This window comes from Phyllostomus discolor, chromosome 4 (genome assembly GCF_004126475.2).
Source record: "Phyllostomus discolor isolate MPI-MPIP mPhyDis1 chromosome 4, mPhyDis1.pri.v3, whole genome shotgun sequence".
Taxonomy (NCBI): domain Eukaryota; kingdom Metazoa; phylum Chordata; class Mammalia; order Chiroptera; family Phyllostomidae; genus Phyllostomus; species Phyllostomus discolor.
This window is the reverse complement of record NC_040906.2, coordinates 139,961,605-139,988,606: the sequence shown is the minus strand read 5'-3', so window position 1 is coordinate 139,988,606 and position 27,002 is coordinate 139,961,605. Positions and strand designations below refer to the sequence as shown.

Genomic DNA, 27,002 nt, shown 5'->3' with positions numbered 1-27,002 from the left:
AGTGTCCTCTATGATAGGAAAGATGAAATGAAATTTTAATGCAGTAAATGACTCACTAGGGAAAACACGTCTCTGCAATGATGTCATCAGATGGAGATTCCATGGTCCATTGTTCTCTGGGGACCCACTGTTTCCATAAGCTGTCTAGCTCACAGGATGGTTTTTCTTTCAAGTAAAACCATCTCACAATTATGCTAAATGTGAGGGCCAGGAGTTAAGAGGAGGTAAGGAATTCCTGAAGACAATAGTGCAAAGGAGATTCCTCTGTGTTTGGCAGCTAGTTCTCCAGACTGAATGAGTCAAAGTTTCAATTAAAATCTTGCTAAATCTGATGTCAGTTACCAGCACTATTTGACACCTTGGATGGGGCTTAGTTTGTGTTTTAACTACCAATTGCTCAGCACAGATATCCCTGGAAGGTAGATATTTACTACTGGATTTCTATCTATCAGTGGTAGAGTCTGCTGATCATCCTCCATTATCCCTTCTCTCCTTCTTCTCTAATAACAGGACCTTGCAGTCCTGGAGGGGCACATGGGTGGCCAGAAGAAACTACACTGTCAAGCAACCTTTGCAGCTAGATGTGCCCATGTGACTACATTCTGGCCAATGAGATAGAATCACAATCATTAAAAAGGAGCTGGAGAGAACCTTCCTCAGAAGATGAGAGAGATCACCATGTGACTCCCTCCCCCAATCTTTCTGTTTGTCCTTTGCCTTTCCCTTCTGGATAAAATTTTTATGTCGTGTCCTAAGCTGGAGCAACCAACTTGGACCATGTAGTACCTTGTAATAGAGGCCACATCTGTGGAGTAATGAGGTGGGAGGAGCCTGGGTGTCTGAGGGCTTCATGAAACAAAGCCACTGTATCAGCTGTGGGCTACCTACCTCCTGACTTTCTTGAGTGTTTGAGTTCCTGTTATTTCTGTTCTCTGTTCCTCCCAGCAGAGCACTTCTGATGTTGTTGGTTGTCAGTTGTAAGCACTTTTTGGAGAGGGGTGATTAAAAGAGGGTGTGGCAATGTTCTCAAGGAATCCCAGAGGCGGTCTCTGGAAGAGAGCAGACACTGACATGGGGCAGGAGGCCACTGTGCTGGGTCTTCCCTTTCACCTGCACTCGGAACACAAGGACACTGTTCTGGTGCTGCTTTAGTATCTGCAGCAAGTAGACACTGGAGCTCCCTCCCCACCTTGCTTTCTCTAGAGCTGGAATCAATGTCCCCAAGGCATCTGGTCTACTTATTAGCAGATCTGTCAGCTGTGCTGGTAAGTGCTGGGTGGGCCGGGTAGCCGGGTACTTGTAGTTGCATATGTCACTGCCTATCTGTGGCAAGTTTTGTTTTGCTTTAATTTTAAAAGATGGCGGGTGCAGATATGTTGTGATAGGTGGCAGCCTTCCACTGCTTTAGTCCAATCTTATTTTTGAGACAGTGAGGCAATGAGTCCCAACATGTTTTGCAAAATTAATAACAGACAGGCCCAGAAACAGGGTGCCTAGAATAATGGAAAGAAGACCAATCAGGCAGCTGGTACCTGGATTCTAGTCCTGCCACTGCTGATAGAAACAGGACATTGAGCAAGTTCCTTAACAGCTCTGTTCTTAGATTTTATAAATGAAAAATTAGGAAGTGGGTTACCTGATTTCTAAGATTTTTTAGTCCCAAAACCCTGGTAATTCCTGTCATCATTAGATGAAACCTATCTTACAGTTTTATCTCTTTCTCTGAAAGTATTCACTGAATCTCTTAAGTATATACACAATAGAAAAATATCAATATTTTCATCAGAAGAAATAAATAGAATTTTTCTCATCTTTGGATATGTTTCAGAATCAAGAACAAGAACTAAATAGCATCTTGAGTGTCCTTTGGCAAGTGAAAGAATACCATGTTTCTGTCTGTCTGAACCGCACAGCTGATGGCAACAATGAACTGGATTCCCTGCAGGTGCGGCCCTGAAGTGGGAGTGCTGGAGGCTGGGGCAAGAGCTGGGCCTGGGTTTGATCCTGGCAGCGCCACTTACCAGCTCCACGACCCTGGCTCACCTACGTTCCCTCAGTTTGCTGGTTTCCTCATGATCATTTTCCTTATTACTGCTGGCAAGACTGAACCCAAATTTAAACCCATTTGGACATTGATTTGAGGACCAGCCCTACAGGCAGTTAGTCTTTCTTGCTTGGCAGTTCTAGATGACCTCTCTCAATCTTCACTGTGGCAGTTGAGTTCCCAGCATACCTTAGCACAGACTTCATGAATCACAGAGGGGGCTTGGCTTAGGTGAGCTTCTTCTGTCAACCCTCGTCGGCCATCAGAATTATCCAGGCAGCTTCAGACACATGCAGATGCCTTGGCCCTGCCCTGGGGATCAGATTTAATTGCTCTAAGGGTGGTGCTCAGACATCCATACAGAAGTTTTTTAGCTTCCCTGAGTGACTCGTTTGGGCAGGCAGGCTTCTACAACTCATTGGCATAGACCTGCCAGGGCCACCTCAAGCTCTGTGGTGGTGGCCTTGCAATGGAGCAGAGGTAGGAGGAATATCACTGAGCCAACCGCAGAGCCCACACAATGGCCATATTGTGGAAACCCATTATTGATCAGCTGAGACCACCTTAGCTCCAGTGTGCACATCAGAATGACATGCGGCTGTGCTAGAAAATGCAAAACCAGACATTTCAACTTCATTCTCACAGGTAGTAAAAAAGCAATAAAGGCACAAGACTTCATTTCAGAAAACTTGGTTTTCTAACTACTTCTCTGTTATAAACACACCTTAGGTGTTCCTAACATCAGAGATTAGAATCTGTTACTATGGGGACAATTAGTGGTTTTGTCCCAAAGCTATTGCTACCAAGAAAAAAAAAAGAAAAGAAAAGAAGCCATTTGATAAATAAAGCTACTTTTTTTTTTTAAACTAGACCATGTGTGAGAGGTGAGAGTTGAAATGATTTTCTTAACTTAAACAGTGAGTGAGAACTTGATGTACTTTCAGCTTCATGAGTCCAACACTAGGGCAGCAGATAGACAGGGGGAGGATGGAGAAAATTGTTTAAGCATTTCCCAGATGCTTTCTGCATCACATGCAGTGTTATGTATTCAGCCACCCATGAACAAGCTTGCAGGAGAGCCAAAGCACAACAATGCTGTCGTTTTCCCTTTGAATAACTGCTTGTCACAGAGAGTGCAAATGTGACTCTAGTAGTTTTTCAGTTTGCAAAATCCTAAAAAAAGATACCTCTCTCTCAAAAAAATCTGTATTTGAATGAGACACTATTTTAATTTTATTAATATAATAGAAGTTTACCAATAAACTTTCTTTATTAGAGGGAAAATCCCCAAAGATTTTGATCATATAATAAGGCATGTTCTAAAGACATTTTGGTATACTCCCTTAAAACTGGCTTGCCTGCCCACTTCCCCAGTGTTTCCCATGGCATCATCGTTCTTTCATTCATCACTTTGCTCCATCATCTTAAGGTATTGTCCCGTCCTTACCTCCTAAAGCCAGTGGTCTTCTGGCTTTCATGCCACCAGCACACAGGCATCTGTGCCCTGCCTGGACTCTGGCACTGCCCCTGCTGGTGTCCTTGTTGCTGGCTGTCCTCCCAGCAGGTTACAGTGAGCTCAATTGCCATCTTAGGCTACTTCTACAAGATTAAAAAATTCATTCATTTATTCAATAAGCATTTATTTTAATATAGTGAAAAGACCATGAACTTAGATGGCAGACAGTTCTGAGTTCAGATCCTGATTCCAAACTTACCAGCAAATCACTTCTCTGATCCTCAATTCCTTATCTAAAATTATTATTTTTTCTTTTTAAAATTTTATTTCTTTTTTTATTGTTCAAGTACAGTTGTAAAATTAAATTTCATGGATGTATGTATGTAAAATGTCATATGTAGTGTCTGGAATACGTTCTGTAAATTATATTTAGAGGATTAAATTCCAGAAACTCAGCCACTTCTAAGTTCCACAACTATTCCAATTGTGTTCACAAACTTTCTGCTAAAACAACTCTGCTTTATTTATTGCCCAAGACATATCCTGTCCTCTGCTATTTTTTTTAACTTGTCATTTTGAATCTTGGATTTAGATTGCCCACTCCCAGTCCTTCAGTCTTCCTCCTCTAGAAATTCTTCAGGAACCACTTCGACACAGAGTGCATTCCGCCTCCCATGAACTCCCAACAATTCTCATTGTTGGAAGACATTTCTCCACGGGTGTCTTGTGTTTCTGCAGGTCATTGGGCAGACACTTGCTGCTTTTGTCTCAGATGCTGTCTTCTACGGCATCTGTATACCAGCAGCCTTGGGAAAGAGAGATAATTTCTCCCTCCACAGCAAAGGGCAAGTCTGTTTACTGTCCCCTAGAACAAAGATAATGTTTCCTTTCAGGGCAAAAGTCAAGCAGACTTACTGTCCTTATAAAAGACTTGGGTTCCCCAAGATCAGATTCCGTTCCTGTCATGCAACCGCTGTGTATGCAAGGGTCACTGGGCCCTCTTTTCATCACCCTGTGAGAACTGGGGAACTGGCCCAAACAATGATTCTTAGGCCACTGCTATTGCTGTGAATAATACAGATCTATGTGTCTGGTCCCTTGTATCTTCTGCCAGCATCCAGGAACTATACTAGCTTGCAAGTAGGATAAAATATCAAACAAGAACTTCACAGTTCTTGACAACTATTATTTGGTTTTTATGGCTTCTGAATATATTATAATATATTATAACAATCTCCTCTTCCCCCTCTTTTTTCTTGTCATTGGTTAGTGGAGAGATTAGTTTATAGAGACATTGTTTTATGGAAAATTTTTTTCCCCATGGAATGTTTTGAATGTCACATTGAGCTGACTGCTTCCTGTGTGGTCATTCACACAGTTTCTCTGCACCATGTATTTCCCGGGTTGTTTTTCACGTTGGTCACACTGTCTCCACATCTCTCTTAAATCGTTTGGCTTTTGCTTATGTTTACTTCTGGTCACTGTTGTTACTACATTTAAATTTCTATGGGCAGGGAGTCTTCTGATTTGCCCTAAAAAACCTTCCCACCTTTTTTTTAGAGAACATCATGATGAGAGTAACAGCATTTGCTGAGTGAATGCTCAAGAAAAAAGTGATTTAACAATGAGTCTGACCAGACAATGGCCATCCTTTCCCCACCAGAGGGTGCACTCCACACTGGATTTAGGGTTACACAGTCTGCTTTGGATTCCTGGATATCGGTGCTCAATACAGGTAGCTGAATTAATTAGTTAGTGTATAAAAATGCATTGTCAAGTGGAGCCTTGGTCTGGTTACACTTCATTCGACACAGGAGCTCCAACTGAGAACAGTGAAGTCTTTATTCATAGTTTCTATGACTATGGTTTCATCGTTACCGCATTTCAGTCTACTATGTAGTAACTCTGAAGGCCAAGACCACGTCTTGAAAAATGCATTCTTAAGAATTTTCACATTTTCCACCAACCTGAAAATGTATGTCTGTGTACACATACCGACTGTTGACACACAGGGCAGTGGCCTGACTAGAAATTCTGGACCTTGTGCTATTTGATAGTTCCAGAATAAATAGACTCCAAGTCCCTCGTGGTGGTAAGGATGACTTGAACAGTACTGAATCTTATAGAAATGAAGAAAAAAATGGCAGAGGGTGCTTTCTTAGCCCTTATGTGAATTTATTTCCTTTTGTCTTTTCTACTTTGCTCAAGGAAGTCAGAGCTAACAGAATAATCAGCCCCTAGCAACAACTGCCTTTCATTAAATCTAAGTGGTTTATACTAAGAAGATATTTTATTTAAATGCAATGTTTTTAAAAGCTTTATAGCTCTCCATGCAACCGCAGCATTTGAGGCCACACAGATCTGAGCTAGCCCCCTTGTGCAGCAGGGTAAATGTAATGCTGCTACAGTTTTCTGCCACAAGTTGCTCACACTCTGACAGGAGAGGTTGTTTTAGTACAGGTGAGGAGGTCAGGGTGAAGCGTTCACAAAGCCTGTGGGTGTCACCAAAACAGTCCTTTTTGAAGAATCAGAATCAGTTAAGAAGGCAGAAGGAGTGCAGTGCCCCCCCCCCCCCCCCCCCGCCCCTTCCTTAGAGATGGCTTGGTGTCTGGACTCCTCGGCTTTGCCAGTACAGAGAGTGGCGTTGTCTATTGCTCCTCACTTTTAATGTTAAAACATTTTGAAGGTATAAGTTCTTGGGAGATTTAAGTGAGCCATGCGAAGCCGCTTCAGGTGACTCACAAGAGGGCAAGGCCTCATCTTAATTATTTTTGTACATGTTGCTTTGAGCTTGGCACTGTACCAGCGCATAAAAGGCGACCTTTACATGTGTTTCACTTGCCTAGCCCAAAGGGTCCTAAAGGAGAGGATTCAGATGCAGTGTTTCTGGCTCTTGCTGGTCACTGCATCTCTGCCTGAGAACCAGTGCATATAGAGCGCTGCCTCCTCTCGTCACACGGTAATCTCAAAGGGATTGTGAGGGCTTTTTTCACTTAAGACCCCTAAAGCCCACTCTCCCTACAGCCCATGTGCAGCCCCAAGAGCCGGACAGTCAGTGTACATTCAGCCCCGGTTTCTCTTTCCCTCCCCACAAGGTAAATCAGCAAGAACGTACATACAGGGAAACACTCTCATCTGTCGCTAGAAAGCGTGGCTAAATTAACCCCAAGCAAATCAATGAGGAGGCTGCTTTTGCCTTTTGAGAAGGTAAGGGCCCTGCTGTAATCTAAACTTTCAGAAATCAGCACCCCTTCCTTTGTCTGCCCCTGACCAGAAGAACCTCGCAGCAACCCTGGGGCAAGAATTTCTAAAGGCGGTTAGTTAACGGGCACAAGGAAAGTTTATGCCATCTTCTCACTGATTGTTCTATCTCGTCGCTTCTGTCAGTGCCGGGAATCAGATCGATGACACACTTTTAAAAAACTCACAATTTAACTTTCAGGCTGTAACTTTGACCTCCGACGCCAGGGCTCACTCTGACCGCGAGATGGCGCTGTCAGACAAGAAATCTAAAGCTCTAGAACCGCCGGGAACCCAGGAGTCGAAGGGAGAAGAGGTGGGAGTAGGAGCTAGGGAGAGTGAGGGGAATAGCTCTCGGGATGTAACCTCAGGAATAAAGAGCCACAGAAAGCAGCCAAACTGAAGAAATGCAACCAGCTCTGCCTCAGTCGATAAATATTATATATATATATATATATATTTTTTTTCTTCAAACATTAACGGATTCCAAAGGGTATTAAGAACTGGACGCACTACTGATGGGTACTGGTTGAAAGGTTTACACATTTTTGACACGTTTTGTTCGTTTACCAGACTGGATGTTCAGCGTAAGGGCTCCCGGTAGATAAACAGTGCAGACGTCATGCTGGAAGGCCCCTCTGGCGCCCCTTGGGATGCATTTGAGTTGAACCTTGTGTGGCCCCCCCTCTCTCCCGGGAATGGATGTGTTTGGATTAGCTTGTGGATATGCGTCTGTGTACTCCCCGACCCGAGTGTCCCCTCCTTCCTCCTCCTCTCATCCTATTCTGGAAACTGCGTAGGAATCCTTTTTCTGAGGCCAGAGAGCGTTTGCAGCCAGTGGTTTATATTACCTACATTCCTTTGCAGAAACTATTTTCAAATGCATTAAATCTAAGAATGTGAGCGAGAATGCCTTTAACAAGGGAGGATGGCAGCGCAGGTCCCAAACCCAGCACTTGGCTCTGAGTTGGAGAGCGGTACAAAGTGCGTGCTCTCAGGGGCAGAGGCCTCCTCCACCCAATCTGCGGTGTTCAGCCTCAGTTCGAGGAAGCCAGCCACTGCCCTTGGCTCCCCGGAGGGTGACTGCACCTCTCGACTGATACATTTGCAGTTCTCAGTCAAATTAACAGCAGGGGACTCATTTTAAACCAAGAATATAAACACCCAGAGTTTACACTATTCCCTAGTCTAGAATCTCGACAGAACAACAAAAATTTCTTTTTAAAATGCAAAAAGAGAAAAGCACTCTCTCTCTCTCTCTCTCTCTCTCTCACACACACACACACACACACACCTCGGCTAAATGCAAATCTCAGCCAGCCTGGGCTGATGTGTTGTCTTTTTCCAGACGGGGGTGGGAGGTGGGAATTGTGTCCCAGGGGCGTCCCTGGTCGTTCCAAGCCGTGGCTCCTGCCAGGACGTGAGCGGGTGCAGCGGGCATTACTGGGTGCCAAGAAGGCGGCTGCCAGTACTTCTCTGCTCTGTTCCGGGGGCTGCAACCCACCCTCATGCGTCTGTGAGAGGGGAGTAAAGTGAGGGTGCGGGTGTAGAGCTGGCAGTGATGCGGAGGGGGGTGTCTATACAGGCGGGGATAGGCTCTCATTGGTACAGCGGCGATGACCGCGCGCGCTATGCTTTGCACGTCGGGTAATTCACGCCCAGGACACACTCGAGCTGGGGGGTTGTGTGCCAGACACCCGGGTTGTGAGAGTTTGAAAGGGAAAGAGACTGTGCTGTGTGCGTGTGGGCTCTTTGTGCGAGCTGCCCAGTTGGACTTCGAGTGGGCCGTGTGTGCTCGGGGAATGTGCAAAGGTGGCGAGTTCCATTTACCCCGATTCCAGTCCTTGGCTTTTCTGGTTTTGGCTGGTGGCAGCCTATGCGTGGGACGGAGTGCAGGGGGTCGCCCAGCAAGTTGTTGTCATTCTAAAAGCAAGTTCGGAGATTATCATGCTTGATGAAAGGAAGGCCAAATTAGCAGACCTCAGATCAAATGGGAAGAGAGGTTTACTTTGGCGACTAGACCTCCGCTTTATTGCAGGCGGTTAATTCCAGGGACGCCGCTCCCGCGTTCCTCTTGGCGCCACCTCCTGCATCCCCGGTGGCTCAACCTTGCAGGGGTAACCCCTGGGCCTCGAGGCCAAAAGGCGCAGGGCTTGCGCTGAGCGCGCAGGCGTATGTAATATGAACCTCTCCTGAAGCGCTTTTCAGATGCCAGAGTGTAAGCGCCCCGCGCTTCCTCCCGTGCGTCTAGTACAATTTGGCAACCCTGATTGCCAGGCTTCCTGCTCAGAGCCAAGGGGTGGAGTGGAGCGGAGAGGAGGCGGTGAAAAAAGGAGATGCTTTTGGCGGAATGTCAGCCCCACATTTGGCCTCCATCTCCCCATCAGTGGGGGAAACTTATTCCTCTTGGTTGCCTGGACCCCATGGGGTTTCAAGGGCAAATTTTGGTCCAAACCCTTCTCTTGGGCCCGGGTGAGAACTTTCTACAGTGTATAAAACTTGTTCCTGAGCGACTTCCTATTAGAAGGACCCCTAGGTTTCACGGCGGTGGTCGCCCTCTCTCTTGGCGCGCAGTTCCGTCCCAAAATATCAGGAGAGAGAGTCGCGACTGGGAAAGCCCTCCCATCGATGAGCCTCTTGCGGGAGGTCTGTCCGGGTTTCCAATCGCCTTTCCGAGATCGAAAAAGACAGAGGGTGAGCTGCGTGCACAGACAGTTAGTTAATGGAAACCCTGTAAAAGCGGCTTTAAAAGTGCACCCAGGACAAAGGGGGAGGAAGGTGGAGGTAGTGATGATTAGGGATGGGGCTAAGATGGGATGGAGTCGCTCACACATTCTTACAGTTTGAAAATGAAAGCCCCTACTGTCCCTCCCATTGTTCTTAATTTAGAAAAAATAAATTCATTGGGGGAAATCGCACGCATAGGGAAACCCAAGCTCCCAGCCCGCCCCAAGCGGAGGAGTGCGCGGCTTCCCTTGGCAGTGAACTCGGCCGCGGCTGTCCCCCTCCCCGTCCCCCCCCCCCCAACACCCTCCCCCGCTCCCCGGCGGGGCACTGCTACTACCGCGATCGCCACCTCACGCCGAAGGAATGCTCGAAGTATGCACACGTTCCCAAAAGTAGACCTCCTTCACCGCCGGAGGAGCATACATCACCCGTGGCAGCCGTCCACCTTCCCAGGCGTTTCGTAACCGAGTAAACTGAGAGCTGGGAACAGCCCTCTATTAAGTAGCCCGCGGCGCGGAGCCTCTTCCCACTCGACGAAGGCGAGCCGCCCAGTTGTGTCCGCGTGCCGGCAGCTGCGGTCCCCGGCCGTCTCCTCCAGTTCTGCCGCTCCAGCTGCTCTTCCCCGGATCCTCCTCCTCCTCCTCCTCCTCCTCAGGGTGGCCCGGCCGCTGCCCAAGTCCCAGCAGCCGCCAGGTGCTCCGGGAGCGCCGCGCCAGTCGTCAGGGCGCGCGGGGGTCGCACCGAGCGCAGTCTGCTACGACGTCGCAGAGCCGCCTCCTGGACCGTAGCCTCTGCAGGTGGGTCCGGCTTCCAGGCGGTTTCCCTCGCCCCATCCCTCCCAAGGATAGATAACTAGGGAAACTTGCCTCTAGGCTGTTGCTTGCTCCGCCCTAAGCTATTAAGGATCCCGTGCGAGGACCGTTTGGACTTGTAAGTATGGAGATGTGCCCGAGATTTGCCAGGTATATTGGGGTTTTGTGATTCATTTGTGTCTTTTAGGGAATACTAGCTTTTCTTAAGAGCTGGTGCAGGCGGCCGTGTGTGCAGAAAGCACCCTGTTCACTGTTCCTGTTTGTTAGAGGAGTCGAATCTATGGATGCTGTCGATTTCAATGAAGGGCGCGCCGTGTTCTGTGGCCACCGGTCCTTCATTGTGTCGCGACTGCAGCTTTGCTGGGGCTGCCGTCGTGCAGCCCGGGCGCAGGGAAGGTATTTTGGTGACGCATGGTGTGGAATTCTTTGGAGGGCCGCTGAGTGCTCTGCAGCTCGTCGAGGCCGCGCGGGTGTGTGTGGCATCTTGAGACAGATTCCTGGTCGAGTGTTCTGGCTCGTTCCTCTGCTTTTCAAAGCATCGAGATGGCGGGTTAGTCTAGTTCTAGGGAACTGAATCTTGGCTGAATTTCCTTAGCTTCTGGAGAAAACTCCCTCTCCCGACCTCTTCCCGAGTGCATTGGTGGAGGCCCTACTCGGGGTCGGGGGGACCTCCTAGGTAGTTTCCATCCCAAATCCTAGAGAATGTAGGGATGAGAGAGTGTGGACGCCGGGTTCATTTAGGGATCGAAGACCTGTAGCCAGGAAGCAGAAAAGCACTTAAAATCGAGCATCCTCAGGGAACCTCTGATGACCATTCGGGGCTTTCCAGTACCCCCTGCCCCTCGCCTCAACATGGACCTTCTAAAGGACGCTGGTTCGCTGCGGGTGGGAGGGGGCAAGAAAGGAAATGAGCGCTAAACTCACCCTTGGCTAACGAAAGTCAAGGTCACGGTGGGTAGAGGAGGTAGGTAGGTAGGTAGACGTCAAGCAAGGGACTTAGAGGCACCCCGCGAGTTGGGGTGTGTGTGTGTGTGTGTGTGTGTGTGCAATTTCCTTTCTAAACTGTAAGTTAAGGAATTGACCTCTTCCACCGGGGTGGAAAGGGGGCAAGTTGGCAGAAGGAGCCTTATCCCTTAAGACTATCCCCTTCCCCCAGCAACCGACTCATTTTCATTCATGAGGGTGAAGTGAGGGAATCCTCCCTGCCACGTAGGGGCGGCTGTTTTCAGACATTTATGTCTGAGATTGCTCAATGAAGTGTTGCTAAGCATTCAGATAAACGTTTGTTTAAAAGGAGATAAAACTTGAAAAAGAAAAAAAAACATAAAGACGGAATTCTTGGCTGGCTGACTGAACTCAGTGTACGTTCAGATACTCGTCCGCAACGTGATTCATTCTTGCCACTGAATCAGGCAGCCGATAGGTGGCACTCCAGACCCAGACAAAAGCGCCTCTGCTACCAGTTTCTTTTCTTTTCTTTTTCTTTTTTTCCCTGGAGACTAGCGGTTTTAAAAAATATCTGCACAAGCTTTTCGGTGGGTAGATTGTCAGCGTTTAACTTTTCGCGAGCACGACTGCCAACTGAGTTGGAAATTATTATAGCAAAGTAAAGGCCAGATGACGGGAACAATGGGCCAGTCTCACTTCTTGCTTTTCACTGATGTAGAAGAGGGTTAGAAATGTCAAACAGTTCTTAATTAGGGAGAAAGAAATTGCTAAAGCCCTTGGATCTCCAGAACAGCGCCAAAATTTTAATTTTGGCTTCATAAAAAAGAGCTCCGGGCAAATTTGGCACGCCTGCTTACCAGACATTTAAAACACAATTTACACTCAGGCCGAGGAAAGCTGCCCTAACACATCGTGCCAATAATTTGGAAAGACCTGGTTGGAGCTTGTAAGGTTTTCTCAAAGAGGGCTAGACCTTTGGCTCATTTTTGGATTCCCAAGCACGACTTCGTTTTTCAGGAGGCCTAGTCTGTTGCCTTGTAATAATTTATGTACCCTGCAGTCAACTGTCTTTTTATATTTTACCTCTTGGCACCTTCCCAGTTCATTGTTAGCAGCTTTTGTCTCTGGATTGGACCTTAGAATGTTTTAGAAGATTCCCTTCTGCCCACATGGATTAAGCACCTACTATGTGCTAGGAACCACAAAAGATGAATAAAGCTCTTTGTCTTTCAGGAATTAAAAATTTAGTTACAGTCAGGAAAAATCAGAATAGGACATACATTCTTCTTTGGAGCACATATACCTGTAATCTTCTGGGATAAGTGAATGGTTAAGTGAAAAGATTATTACTGAACATTGTCATAAATATATCTTTGGGAAACAGACAAGACAGTTTTGTCTCTTCTATTGCTTGTTTCCTTTTTATTATGTATTTTAGAGTTGTTTTTTTTCCCCTAATTCTGGGTAAAGGATTTATCAGATGTGAAGACAACACAGCTAGCAGGAGGGTCAGGTTTCAGCTGGGCCGTACATATTTCTGTATAATCCATTTCAGACCTAAAGAGCTGCATATTTGTAGGCAGAACAAAATGAAGAAAAAAGAGAGTAAAAGAGGTTTATTATACTTTTCCAAATTACCCCGAGACCACTAAAGTACAGTTACCTAAAGAGTTCAGCAGCTAGGAAAAAGTGGCCGGCCAAATAAAATCCCCAGCTGGAAGAGACATTTAGTTGAGTCAGAGATAAAATGACCTCTGAATTAGCCATCACCTAGGCAGGATGAAGTCATGTGGGGCCTGGTAAGTCCTTCACCCTGGATGCTAAGCAGGATCAGCCTCCAGGAAAACAGGACCCTCTTTAAACTTGAACTCCCTCTTAGTGCCATGATTAAACTGCTGTAGATGAACTTGACTTCCACTGCTCCACAATAAGCCCATTATATGCTAGGCTTGGCCCTGTTGATTATTCAGGCAGATATGCTAGGGTACTGGCCCGGGGCCTGGCTCTAGTTGTAACCTGGTTCCAGGCCTGCTCAGACCTGGTTCTGATGCGGCCACTGCTTCCTCCCGCAGATCCCTTCATGTGGCTGTGACGTCGCTGGCTCAGGCCAAACATGAGGACAAGGCTTCCCACAGTGCTCGCCATCCTGGGCGGGGCCCTGCTGTCGTTCATTGAGGCAGAAGGTAAAAGACTCTTCCTTCCCCTCCCCCAGTGACAATGTTGAATTATAGAAAAGAAAAAAGAAGTGAATCTTCCTTCTGCACTCTCTGTTCCCCCGCACTTTATCTTTTCTCTAGGGGTTTCTCTCCTTCAGAGAAACTCCCCCTTCTACTGAGGTTTGTCCATTTCCCAGCTCTCCGGTCCAGCTCTTTCGTATTCCGCTTAATCCGTTCCGTACAATGCTGTGTGGTCGGTCTCCTTGCGCTTGTCTCTGCGGTGTGCTGTCCACACTGCCACCTACCCTGCTGCCTTCCAAGAAGACCTGTTGTCCGGGAGGGGGCGACGGCTGCTCCCACCTCTACAAAGAAGATACCACCGGGTGATATCAGGAACCCTCTTGCGTGGGCGGTTGGGCTGGCTCCACTAGCTGGTAACTACCTGGTTTGGGGCTGCGTTCTCCATGAAGACACGAAATAAAAGACTCCAACAGCACCGGCTCTGCGCGTCTGTGTGTTTTGTGGGGAGCTCAGTTGGACAGGCAGACAAAGCAGACAAATAAGGTAGAAGCCACTAAGGCCCAGGGAATCCGTGGCAAGTAGAGACCCGGGACCCGTGGTGTGTTTGCATGGTCCAAAGTCGCTGCTGTTTCTGTTTGGTTTGCGGGATTCGAAGGGCAGTGGCCCTGGGCCAGCCTGGCTCAGACAAGTTGGGTCTGGGCCAAAGTTCCCAACCCCAGAAGCGAGAGGCCAGACTAGCTGGGGGGATGGGGGAGGAGAGGCTCCTCCTGCCCCCTCCCTCATCCTCCCCGAGTCAGACCTGAGTGAGGAGGTGGTCAGGGGCTGGGAGATGGATAGTCCTGACCCTCTGGAAAACGAAGGACTTTGGATAGATTTTCAACCTCACTTCTTTTTCTGGTGTGCCCTTCATGCCTTAATTTGTCAGTATTTGCTAAACACGCCATTTCTATATATTAACCAAATGGGGGCTTCTGTATGCCCTCATTTATCATTGGAGACCTAACAAACTAGATTTTTTGTTCTGCAAGGTAATGGAGTGATACCATAAAAGATATCTTAATTTTTTTTTCAGTAAAGAAATGCCCGTGGTGGAGTTAAGGGAAAAAAGAAATACTGGTCCATGGGACAGTTGTGGAAGTTCCAGGGGAGGTTCTGCTTTTCAGAGGTCGTGGGAAAGTAAAGACGGTTTCATGGCAACACTGAGATTTTCACAAACTTCTTACTGTGTTTGATTTTCTACTTTAAGATGGCTGGTACAAAAAAAAAATCCAGATTGGGGAAAGCAGAGAGTTTCCAAAATGCATGTCATGTTTAAAAAAGTGACAGAAACTTGCTGGCTTTTCTTATCTGATGAATACTTTTGTGAATGGAGAGGCTTTTCAGAGTGGCCTCTGTGAAGTAATGTTCAGAAGAGGTTGCCTTTTATGATTCTTTTTGTGTCATTGTTAGGAAGGAATTTTATTTGAGCAACCCTGGAAGCCCGGCTAAAGATATTTTTAGATAATTCGCTGAAGTGGCCTAGTTACTGCTCATTAAGAAAATAGTTATTTGAAAATCGGAAAGACTTGAGAATTCTTAGGAAAAGAATTAGGTTGGAAATGATGTAAGTGGAAAAAATCAATTCTGAATTGGATAATGGCTGGTTAGCAAAGTGCAGTTAAAAAGAACACTTTAGTGTGTCTATTACTGATTATTTCCATATTTCTCACGTTTTGTCTTTTTAATTTGTATTTATTTCCACATGGTATAGCTCTTTCTTTTGCTTCATAAGCTGTGTCTTTTCTTGTCTCTCATCCCTTCACATCAACATTTAATAATTATATTTTCATAGAATTCATGTCTTTGACTTTATTTGCTGGTTTGGAACTGTCATATATTGTGAGCCACCAATGAAAGCCACACATGTAACTTAAAGTTTTCTGGTTGTCACATTAAAAAAGGAAAAAGAAACAGGAGATACTAATTTTTAATAATATATTTAATATAATGTATCCTAATAATATCACCATATCATTTGAGTATGTAATCAATATATAAATTATTAGTAAAATATTTTACATTTTTATATTAAGTCACTGAAGTTGAGTGTGCATTTTACACTTGTGGCGCATTTCATTTTGGAGTGGCCACCTTTCAAAGTGCTTGGTAGCCGTCCGTGGCGGGTAGCCCCTGCACTGGACAGCACATCCTCTGTGTCAACTTCAACTACTGGTCCCAGGAGCCTGGGAGGGCTAATGAAATTTGTGGCCAGGGCTTTTCTGGGGACAATGAGCTAGGCACAAAAGTTCTTTGAAATATGTCTGTTGGGGACACTTCAAAATTTTAATTCAAGCGCCTGTTCCCTGCTGTGTCATTTTAATTTTAGTTCTAAAGTAGTCATAGTTATTTTTCTTTCCCTTTTGCAATTCATACTTGTACTCTTGTATTTCTAGTATTTTCCAACAAATGTCTATTAACTTAATATTTTTATATGCTAAAAACCCAATACTGTTTGACATTATTTAAAAAGTTTGGCACTCACTTTTTGCATTTCTCTTTTTAAATAAGTGATCTTGTCTTTGTCTTGTTTTTCTTCTACCATCTTATACAAGGAACTTTATTTTCCCTAGCACATTAGTTTGTCCTATAAAAATAAGGGTGACAGTGATTTCTTTTGCCTTTAGAATTTGTAATTTTTAGGTACAACATAGACTTTATGAAGCATGTCACTTGCCCAGTGCTCTGAGTGACCTAGAGTTATAAAATAAAATGAACAATTGATATCAATTCATCAGTGAGTTGAGGCCATATGCTTTATTACCCTGTGTTTAGGTTAAAAGGCTAATTAATATATATTTCTATAATTCTATGTCAAGCCTATATTAGAAATTTCAGATAGAAGAGAACTCATAGATCATCTATTCTAATTCTCTCCTCCTCCACCTGAGAAAATGAGGAGTAGAGAGGCTGAATGTTTGCATAAACTAACATGGTTACCTAGGGACAACACTTAAACAGACAAGACCCAGGTCTTCTAGGCCTGATGTAGTGCTAGTTTGCCCCTACTGTGCCTCTTTCTTGTTCAAAAATTGGTCAACACAGTCAGTTTAATGAGGGAACACATTATATAATGTGTATAAATGATTCATTACTTGTCTGAAGTATTAAGTTTTCAACTGGTTATTTTTGGTATCTTAGACATACAAATGAAATGAACATCTATATCATGTCAAAGATTATTAAATTTATGCTAGCTTTGGATGGAAAATTTAAACTAATGCCTTTTGAATATAGTAAAATCACTCTCTGCACACTTCTAAAGTCATCTACCATTAGGGTAGCATTATTTTTAGTGTTATTTTCCCAAAGATTAGACTATAGTTCTTACCAGTTTATCAAGATTGTATTTTTGTAGTATGTTCTCAGTTTTTCTTTATCTTTAACACATTTTATATACTTATCAAAACTTATTAAACTATTCTCATCTCACCTGTTTATCTTTCCATCCATCCATTCATCTCTGCACAGTTTGTACACTCTTGGATGTTTCTTCCTTTTGAGTGTCATAATTTAAGAATTTTGTTTCTTAAAATTTATGTGTCAGGATAGACACTTTAGTTTTAAAATCAGCTGAACAAGTGTGTAAATTAGTTTGCCAAACGCTATCTGTATCTGATTTGGAGATATCTAAGTACCATATATTTATTATTGAACGGGCATCAAATACTGTTTTCTTATAGAGTAGAAAGAAATAGATATGTATATGTTAATAGTTAACTAAGTATAAATATTGTTTTTTCTCTTTTTTAAAATTTAATCTTTATTGTATTTTTCCCATTACCATTTAGTCTCCTTATACCCCTTCCCCCCAGCATTCCCCACACTGTTGTCCATGTCCATGGGTCCTTTCTTTTACTCAAATATTTCTTATTCTTTCTATTTAACTCAGTATCTAAAGAAATTGTATATGCTGAGTCACAACATGGGATCAAAGTTTTGCTGCCTATTCACTGTGTTAACCCCTCTGAATTTCACTGACCCATCTATGAAACCAGGATAACACCTGCTATGCTGGATTGTCATGAGCAGAAAAAGAAACAATTATAAAGTGGTTTAGGGAACACAGAATGCTGCTTGTGATGATGTAAGGGCAGTTGTGAGTTATTTTTATGGAAAATAAAAAAAATTCAAAATTAATGAAAATACATTTTGCATTGATTCAAATTGATGGCAGTCCATACTCACACCTACCTTGTTATCTTTTCTTTTCATGAAACAAACCAAAAATGTGTAAATTGCATGGCAATTCTGCAAGGTTTTGTGTGTGATAAACGTGGCAGGAATAAAGGCGGAGTGGGTTGTCTGTTATACACATGGCGGTCGGCCACTCTTTCCTACTTTTGATTCCCAAGTACTGCATCTGAGTTTCTGTGCACATCTTCAATTCCTCTGAAATGTTAAAGACTTTTCCCAACAGTCAATTTTTCAGTTTTTCTGGAATCCTGGTCATTTGGAAACCAACAAGGTGGGCCGCTGCTGCCCTCCAGCAGTTTTAACCTAATGTCTGCTGCTTCAGGTCAATTTCCTTACAAGGTTGGTGGTACTGTTTTTCCATGTACTGGTTTTTTTAAAGCATGCTCAGGCCAGTTGTGTCTGCCTTTGCATTAAATTTGTCCTGAGCCATTGCTACTGGAACAATATTTTATAATGATATTCTTAATAGCCATTGTCCTATTAACATTTGTTGCATGCTTGTTATACTAAGTGATGACGACAGCTGACCCTCGCAATATGGTCAGACAGCAGAATGTTGAATAATTAAACCATGCATGTAGATTAATAGTCTAATCTCACTGCCTGTGTATGGATAGTAGGAAAATAACATTCATTTCATTACTAGCATATCCAATAAAAATAAAAAGCCATCTTCTACAATTGTAAGCAGCAGTTTGTTAAAGCAAATGTTTGCTTTATTTGTGTTATTTCCATTTAAACATATTAATATTACATAAATCCCTAACCCCATTTAAATTCTGTGACCCGTGTCTCAAAGCTACTGCTGTATTTCAATTGACCTCTGTGAAAACCTACAAAGAGATTTTAATCTCTCAAAAATTCTGACTCACAAGGAATACTCTCAGACTTAAACACTTTAAGAAGTGTTCAGACTATGGCTGAAAGTCTTCTCCCTTTGTTGGCCTGCTTCCAGAGCAATAATTTGTAATGCATTGACCATGCACTGACAGTGAGTCAGTCCAACGCTGCATGATGAGGCATGAACATTGCAGGGAGGATATCATTATAAAATATTTCTGAAACGTCTTTGTGTAATGACTATTGTACATGGAGGCTTTCGTTCATTGTGGGAAACTAAAAACAAGTCAACATTTTATTGACATGTGCATGATGCTGTACGGTTTTGTATGTAAACTTTCTCTGTACTTTTCAGTTATGCCTTTCATTGACTTCTCCAAGTTTTTATGCGCAGTCATGTCTCCAGATTGCTGACTCTTCTTCACTGTTTTCTTTAAGTTCTGTAAATAAATGTCCATAAATATACATTGATGTTGTCTTTCCATAATTAACCATTGTTTTATAGAGGACCATACTGGCATTTTAACTTAAAATGCTATTTCTAGTATGGAGTATACCTGCTGCAAAGGAAAAGAACAGTGTTGGTTTACACCTTGCAGACATACAGCAATAGGTGTAAACAGGCAGAATATTTATTTTATAAACATCTGCATATTACTCTGTACATTTATAAATTATGAACGTCTCTTATTTGAATATTTGTTTATATGACTATGAATATACATTAAATGTATATATTTTTGTGAAACATAGCAGTGCTAAATTTCCCATGATTACTTCTTTTCATTAAAATACAGCTTCATCTCTGCCACAGATTGAGATTTATCAAACAAAACTTAATAGCAAGATTTCAATGCAGAGAATGAACCAAAAACATCATTGATTCTTTTCCACATAATGGAAAAAAAAAGTATTATGTCAGTGTTCTAAATGAACTTCTGTGGTTGTAAGCAGGTTGTGATATGGCATGCTCATTCCAAATGCACTCAGCATGTATTGAAATTCTTTTAATTGTTCTGTGAATTGTTTGCATATGTGATTATTACATGTGATCTCATTGTACTTGTATGTACTTGTATCCAGATTTGTTTCTATTATGCTTGATTTTGCTGGCCATTCTTGGATGACCTAGCAACTCAAGAATCAAAAGTGTTTTGTGCTGTCTTCTATAATATGTATACTCTGTGATGTGTTGTCATATCTTGTCAGCTTTTAATTTTATTCTTATCCAACAAGATATCTTTTATATTTGTTGGAAACAAATTTATGCAAAGACAATTTAGTAAGCTTTGCTCAACACAATTCTTACTAATTAAATTGACCATTTTCTGAAATTGGAAAGTGTGACTGATATTAACTCTTTCTTTTGCAGTTGACCCACCTTCAGACTTGAATTTTAAAATTATAGATGAAAATACGGTTCACATGTCATGGGCAAGACCAACTGATCCAATTGTGGGCTACAGAATAACAGTGGACCCTACAACAGGTAAGTTTTGCTCTTAGGAGCATCAAAGATAGTACAATCCACTCTTTTTCCCTCCTTTCATTCTATATAAGGAATCTGAGATTTAGAAAACCTGAGAGATTTAGAAAACCTGAGAGATTTAGCCAGTGCCACCAGATATTTGGTGGGACTCAGGTCTCCAGACTTCCAGCATAGTACTCACTGTTGTATTTTTATAGTGGTGAGGTTGATTGACATGGTTTGTGGTTAAGCTGTTATTAAAAATGGACTTTTTTGGAACCTGATCAGATATTGCGGGTAATATTGGATTTTTTTCACTTCTTGACAATCTTCTTGAATTACTAATATTTCCAGCATGTAAAGTATCAAGTGATGAAGTGAGTTGTTATACCTGCCCCGTGTCTTACACACTTCAGCACTCAGGAAACATTATTCTGGGGTAATGGTGAGCTACCATGATGAAAGATACTTTAGTTATGTGGATTCTGTAGATCCCAGGCTAGGATTCTGAAAATAATTGTTTTGATTGCTCTTAAGAGCAATATTTAGTGTTCGTTGTTATGTTGTCCAAGTGTGGAGAACCAATCTCTGTTGATTAACTTTTAGTTCTGACATGTAATGGGAAAATAATAATTTCCACTGACACTGACCAAGTGGTTGGAAGAAGTCTCGATAGGCTGACAGTAGAGATGAATGATGTCAGCATAACTTATCACCAGTGCTGTGTTTACTTATGGTTTTTAAAGATACCCGTGATTTGAAGTGCTGATTTACTAGGGAATGGGGAAACTATTTTTAAAATATGATCTGAGGACTTAAAAAGGGGTCAAGATTTACTTTTTCTGCCCTGGCTGGTGTGGCTAAGTGTCTTGAGCACTGGTCTGAAAAACAAGGGGTTGCCATTTGATTCCCAGTCAGGGCACATGCCTGGGTTGTGGGCCAGGTGTCCAGTGTGGGGTGCATGAGAGGCAACCACACGTTAATGTTTCTCTCCCTCTCCTTCTCTCTCCCTGGTCCTCTCTCTAAAAATTAGTAAATAAAATCTTAGACTTTTTAAAAAATAATTTGCTTTTTCTTTTTTGAATAATTTCTCCCAATATGTTTGCAGTCAGCAAAGTCACTCATTCCAAAGCAGAAAAAACAGTTGCAAAAGGCTCTATTCAGTTTCCAGATATTGTAAACCACTGACTTCTATATTCCCCAAGCTAGTACAGGGACCACCCAACACAGCAGGGCCCTGGTATCTTGGGGGCCTGGTTGGTTCTACAATGTTCTACACATAATCTGGGGGCATTTCTCAGAGTCCTATTACATCTGTTACCTTTTTGGAGTATTTACTTTTCGATGAAAATTGAATCTAATTAAAAATCTTAACAAGCACTTAGTCCTTAGAAACTACTGTGTTTCCTGATTAATCTGAAATTTAACACAATCTAGAGGGAAGTATAGAAATTATTAATAGGTAAGTAAACATCAGGTACCCTGTGCTTAGAAACATTTGCTACTTAGTTGATGTGGAGGCGTGTGGCCGCCCAGTAAGGTGGCACCTGTTTGGGTGTGGGGACTCTTTGCTTCCACACTGACTGTTTCCCAGTAGAGGTTAATAGTAGCCTATGGGGTTAATTTCCCTGAAGCTGATTTTCATCTTTTTTTTCTCTTTCTCTGCTCTTCTCCAATGCATTATTTATTTCCTACTTTATATCTCATTTATTAAAAAATTTGTTATTTATTATTAGTTTTTCAAAATAATAAGAGATGTTTAGTTTGCTATTCTTGTGTATCTTTAATCTAGAAGAACCCTTGAGTCCTCAAACAAATATTGAATATGCTCATAACAAGTAAAGGCAATGCCAGTCTATTCACTGAATTTCTAGAATTCAAAGTTTCGGTTATGAAGGACAGTAAAACACAATATTTGGATCTTCTGATAACTAGTATATATTGAATTTTTCAGATTTTGAGTGTATGTGGGAATCACATCATATTGTATTGTACATAAAAAGTTTTGTTACATTCATATTTTCCTTTCTATATTTCCAGATGGACCCACTAAAGAATTTACCCTGGCAGCTAGTACCACTGAAACTTTATTGTCAGACCTTATACCTGAAATAGAGTATGTGGTGACCATCACTTCATATGATGAAGTAGAAGAAAGTGTACCAGTTATAGGCCAACTCACAAGTAAGCACACATATAAAGTACTTTTATTCTTTTAGTTCATTTTGTGGAAGATTTCTCCAACTTTCACATTTAATTTGTTACCTTGAAGAGTTAATTTGTATCAGTATTAACTGTTTTTCTGAAAATAGTCATTTTTATGATCCTAGTTATTACTGGATGTGAATAATTCATTCCTGATTTATAACCCTGGCCTCTGGAATCATCAGGAATGTTATGAATGAAAACTATTAAAAACATTAAACTTTGCCAGGCAACAACATTAATATCTTTTTGAAATATAGCTAAACTCACTAAAAAAATTTAGTTGCAAGTAAGTGCATATTTGGCTGTATTCTATTAACAGCTAGTCATGGACCATACATTTAAAAGACAATGCATTCATTTTATTTTTAGGAAGTATTTGTATGGGTTCATTTCCTTCTGTAATAATCAGGTTTTGACTCAGTTCAAACAGGTGGTCCAACGAAGCCAGGGGAGAAGAAACCTGGAAAAACAGAAGTACAAAGTAAGTATGTCCTTTAATATTTTTGCTTAGATTTGTAAAAGTCATAAAGGTAATACGAAGATGTTTCAGCTTTGACTGGTGTGGCTCAACGGATTGTGGACTGAAATGTCACTGGTTTGATTCCCAGTCAGGGCACATGCCTGGGTTGCAAGGGTCAGGTCCCCAGTTGGGGCCGTGTGAAAAGCAACTGAAGTTTCTCTCACACATTGATGTTTCTCTCCCTATCTCTCTCAGTTTCCCTCTCTCTAAAAATAAATAAATAAAATCTTAAAAGATGTTTCAAAACATAGTCTGACCACATTTCTGTTATTTTCTATAAGTTTTATCTAGAAGTACAGACAATGTAATAGTAATGTATGACTAAGCAGTTATAATATCTATGTTTTGACTTTCTAGCCAATTTTTCACTCTGTTTACTAAATATTATTTTTACTAGAAATGCTTTGAATTTCTGGGTGTCCAAATTTTCCTGCAGGATTCTGGTAGTAGGTGAAAAATAAGCTTCATCACTGGACTTAACTCATATCTCAAAGACAAACTGATAGAAATAGGTGGTAGCTTAAATATGTATGAGAAATATGAGGCTGGAACAGAAGGAAGATGCTCCCATAGTGTTACAAGCAATTCATTTGCCATGAAAATGTATATTTCCAGGTCTGTGTATATCTTATACTCATGTCTAGGGTATTTACATGACCTTGGTTGATGACAGTTGTTTCCTTTTCCAGAGCCTCATAAGACATAATTGGTCATTTGTAATTAAATGAAAGCAATTTTATTTACTCTAGATTTTGCATTTTGTAGCCTCCTTTTGGCTTATACTGCTTTGTCTGATTTAGTGGGATAGACCCTTAAGGGGTTTCTTGGACTCTAATTTTATTACCTTGAAGAAGTTGGATTTATGACCCAGGATGACAATATAAAGATTGTGAACCCAAAGCCTCCTTTATCTGGAATTTTTAATTCTAGATCACTGTTTATCATTCTTTCTGATGTCTAATAAACTAAAATGAAGTATGCAGTTACAATGCTAATATTTTTCCCGAACCACCAATATTTATCTTAGATCAAAGCGTTATGACAAATATTGACTTTTCAATAGATTTAAGTTGGCCCATTAAATAGCATGCAAAAATTTTTGGGCATGCAACTTTTATTTTGCTTGCAAAATTTTCCAGGACACTTTCCTCCTCTTACTAGGCAAATACTTTATTATTATTATTATTATTATTATTATCTATCAACTGACCACAAGGACAAAAATATTTTCAGAAAGTTCACTCAGTGTTGTCTTACGAATATAGATTTTCATGAAAACCAACCCGTTCCCCTGACCACAGAGAGTTGTAAAAACAAGTCATCGCATTTTCATAATTTAAGGCTACCATGTGCATTTTTACTTTTCCTTTTGAATTAAAATGTTTTTCCCCCTCTTTGTTTAGTAGAAGTAGGTTTTTGTCATCAAATTTAAATACATTGATAACTAAGAAAACAAGATAGTCTGGCTATCTTACATCATATTTGTGCTTGTCTTTACTCCTGTTAGAATTCATTAGCCCTCTAGACTAATCACTGCAAACTGTAGACAAGTATATTGAAAAATGAAGAACATTAACAGATTTGCTCATTTCTTCACCTCAACTGCATTTGCTTGAATGGTTAAGCATTTGTTTTGTATTTGTTTATTCCTAAATACCAAGAGGTAAAAACACTTTGCTTACCTTTCCTTTTTACGTCTCCCAGATACTTTATATAATTTTTACTTGGAGAGCAGGGGAGTGAGAATACAATCTATAAAAATAGGTTGATAGCATAAATACTTGGATCACATGCTCTTGGAGAGGAGGCCATCTATCTATTTCTCTTCTTGCATGTCTTATTTAGCAATTTAAAGACTTATGGTTTCAGAAATGCATTTTCATGAAGACACTGAAACTGCTTCTATGTGTGCTAATAGAATTTTATATTCTTCTGTGCATGCCAGTTGTGGGTTAAGACCAATGTGAGTATGTTCTAGTGATCAAGATGATTTAAGGAGCCAACATTTTTGCAGTGTTAGTTTGTATTCCTTTAGTGACAAGTAGATTTAATAATGCATCATTTAAAAATATCTCAAATGTATTTCAGAATGCTCTGTCAGTGCCTGGACTGATTTAGTATTCCTTGTGGATGGCTCATGGAGTGTGGGAAGAAATAATTTCAAGTACATTTTAGACTTTATTACTGCTCTTGTGTCTGCTTTTGACATTGGGGAAGAGAAGACAAGGGTTGGAGTTATTCAGTACAGCTCTGATACCAGGACTGAATTTAACTTGAACCAGCACTACCGAAGGGATGAGCTTCTTTCTGCAATTAAAAAAATCCCATACAAAGGTGGCAACACAATGACAGGTATGTTTTACAAATTGCGCTATTGTTGAAAATAAATGAAAAATCCCATTTGTGAAAGAAATGAAGCATTGCACAATTATCGTATGTTAAATAATTTTGAGATTAATCACAGCTTTTGACTTTGGCAAAACTGTGTAGTGCAGGGTGAATGAATGTAATATTTCTTTTCATTTCAGGGGATGCCATTGATTACTTAATTAAAAATACTTTCACGGAATCTGCTGGAGCAAGATCTGGCTTTCCTAAAGTGGCAATTATTATTACGGACGGCAAATCCCAGGACGAAGTGGAGGTTCCAGCGAGAGAGCTTCGCAGTATTGGGGTTGAAGTTTTCTCTTTGGGTAAGTCAAGTTTTGTTATTTTTATTTTAGAACTTTTCAATACTTAATGCTTAGGAAGGCAAAGGGTTGACTTCTCAGAGAAGGATGCTGTTAAAAGTGTTACTGCAAAAGTGCATAGTATAGTATTAAGCCATATCATCCTTGAGTAAAAATTCGGCTTGTCTGTTTCTCTCACGTAACTCCCTTAGTGTATGCATTAAGTGCGCTGGTATTCACATTCTTTGCCAGCCCTCTACTCTTCAAAGAATGCTGGGCCAATGATTCTAATAAAGATCCTCCTTGTATTATCATTAAGTGTTTTTTATGTTTCCTACATTGTGTAATACTTGAAGAATTCAGAGGGTTCCATCCAGCTCATTTAGACTCTGGAAGAGAAAAGTATTATCTTTACAGATGGCAAGGACCAGTGGTGGTGTGGTCGGCAGGAGGGCCCAGTCTGTTTTCCTGACCATTTGTTTTTATCTTTGGCTGGCCGCTTTAGGTGAAATTACAAAATGCCTTTGTCATTTGAACAGCTACACTTTCTTTATGGAGCAAAGCAATTCTGGTTTATTACTGAATAAGGATTTGAAAATGTCTTCACTTGTGAAAGACTGAGAAAACAAAGGTCTTCCCCAGTTCAGCACCCTTCTCATTTCACTATGTCCTCTTCTTTTTGTTTTTAAGGCATTAAAGCTGCAGATGCAAAAGAACTCAAACAAATTGCCTCCACACCTTCACTAAACCATGTTTTCAACGTGGCCAACTTTGATGCGATTGTGGATATTCAGAATGAGATAATCTCCCAGGTGTGCTCAGGTGTTGATGAACAACTTGGTGAATTGGTTAGTGGAGAGGAAGGTGAGTGGACTGTTGTGTGTTCCATGCATTAGTCCCCTCCATTATTTGATAGCATCTGTAGTTTTACAGGTGTCCAGGAGGAGATGCGCTCACTCACCCACATCCTCCAGTGATTCTCCGTGTTCTCCACTTGTACAGTTTGTTGGTTATGCAGCTTATTGACATCATTTGTGCTGTTTCCTCCCCCCTCAGTGGAACATTAAGTGATAAAATATTTCTAACATTGTAACATTCTTAAAAATATTTTTTGGACAAGTTTGACTTGTTTTTCTTCTCTAAGATCATTTTGTTCATATATATTGAGGGTCCATAATTATGCTATTCAGGTACTTGCTTTAATTTTCTTACACTCTGATTGAAACATTGACAGTATGGGACAGAATACTAATTTTAGCATTCTGCAATGTAAATAATAGCAGCAGTGTTTTGATAAATGGGGAAGGAAAAGAGTTTTCCATCATCATATTCTGTATCATGTTTTCAGAGCTTTAAGAATATTTCAAAATCAGTCATTTTGATCCTCTTATAGCTGGAAAATGTTTCCATTTGTATACGTTATTGCTTCTGAATACATGGGAAAAAGAGAAGACATTTCATAGCCATCCTTTCAGGTGTTAAAAAGTCACAATTTCCATTATTGTTCCCCTATTAGCCTGAAAACTGACAAGTGATTAGAGATAAGTTCGAAATAGCTATGTCTTCAATTACATAAACTTTTAAACTCCAAACCCTGAGTATTTTGGCAGTGTCCATTGGCCCTAATTCTTTCAGAGCTCCTTCTCATTGCTTCATGGGC

At 41.6% G+C, this 27,002-nt stretch overlaps 1 protein-coding gene across 4 annotated transcripts in view; it reads left to right on the top strand.

Annotated features, from left to right (window-relative positions):
* The first annotated feature begins 9,850 nt into the window (after window positions 1-9,850).
* The window catches only part of COL12A1 (collagen type XII alpha 1 chain), a 113,244-nt gene continuing 96,092 nt past the window's right edge, over window positions 9,851-27,002 (top strand). For 2 of the 4 annotated variants that reach the window (XM_036024359.1, XM_028508858.2), the window contains exons 1-8: window positions 9,851-10,264; window positions 13,300-13,410; window positions 19,850-19,966; window positions 21,986-22,129; window positions 22,575-22,634; window positions 24,762-25,025; window positions 25,202-25,366; window positions 26,033-26,206. In XM_036024359.1, coding sequence (XP_035880252.1) covers window positions 13,341-13,410; window positions 19,850-19,966; window positions 21,986-22,129; window positions 22,575-22,634; window positions 24,762-25,025; window positions 25,202-25,366; window positions 26,033-26,206 — 994 coding nt within the window. In that variant the 5' untranslated portion in view covers window positions 9,851-10,264; window positions 13,300-13,340. Of the gene's footprint in view, window positions 10,265-13,299; window positions 13,411-17,837; window positions 17,977-19,849; window positions 19,967-21,985; window positions 22,130-22,574; window positions 22,635-24,761; window positions 25,026-25,201; window positions 25,367-26,032; window positions 26,207-27,002 lie in introns of those variants that run through there. The other 2 variants (XM_036024360.1, XM_036024361.1) reach the window with 2 other exon arrangements.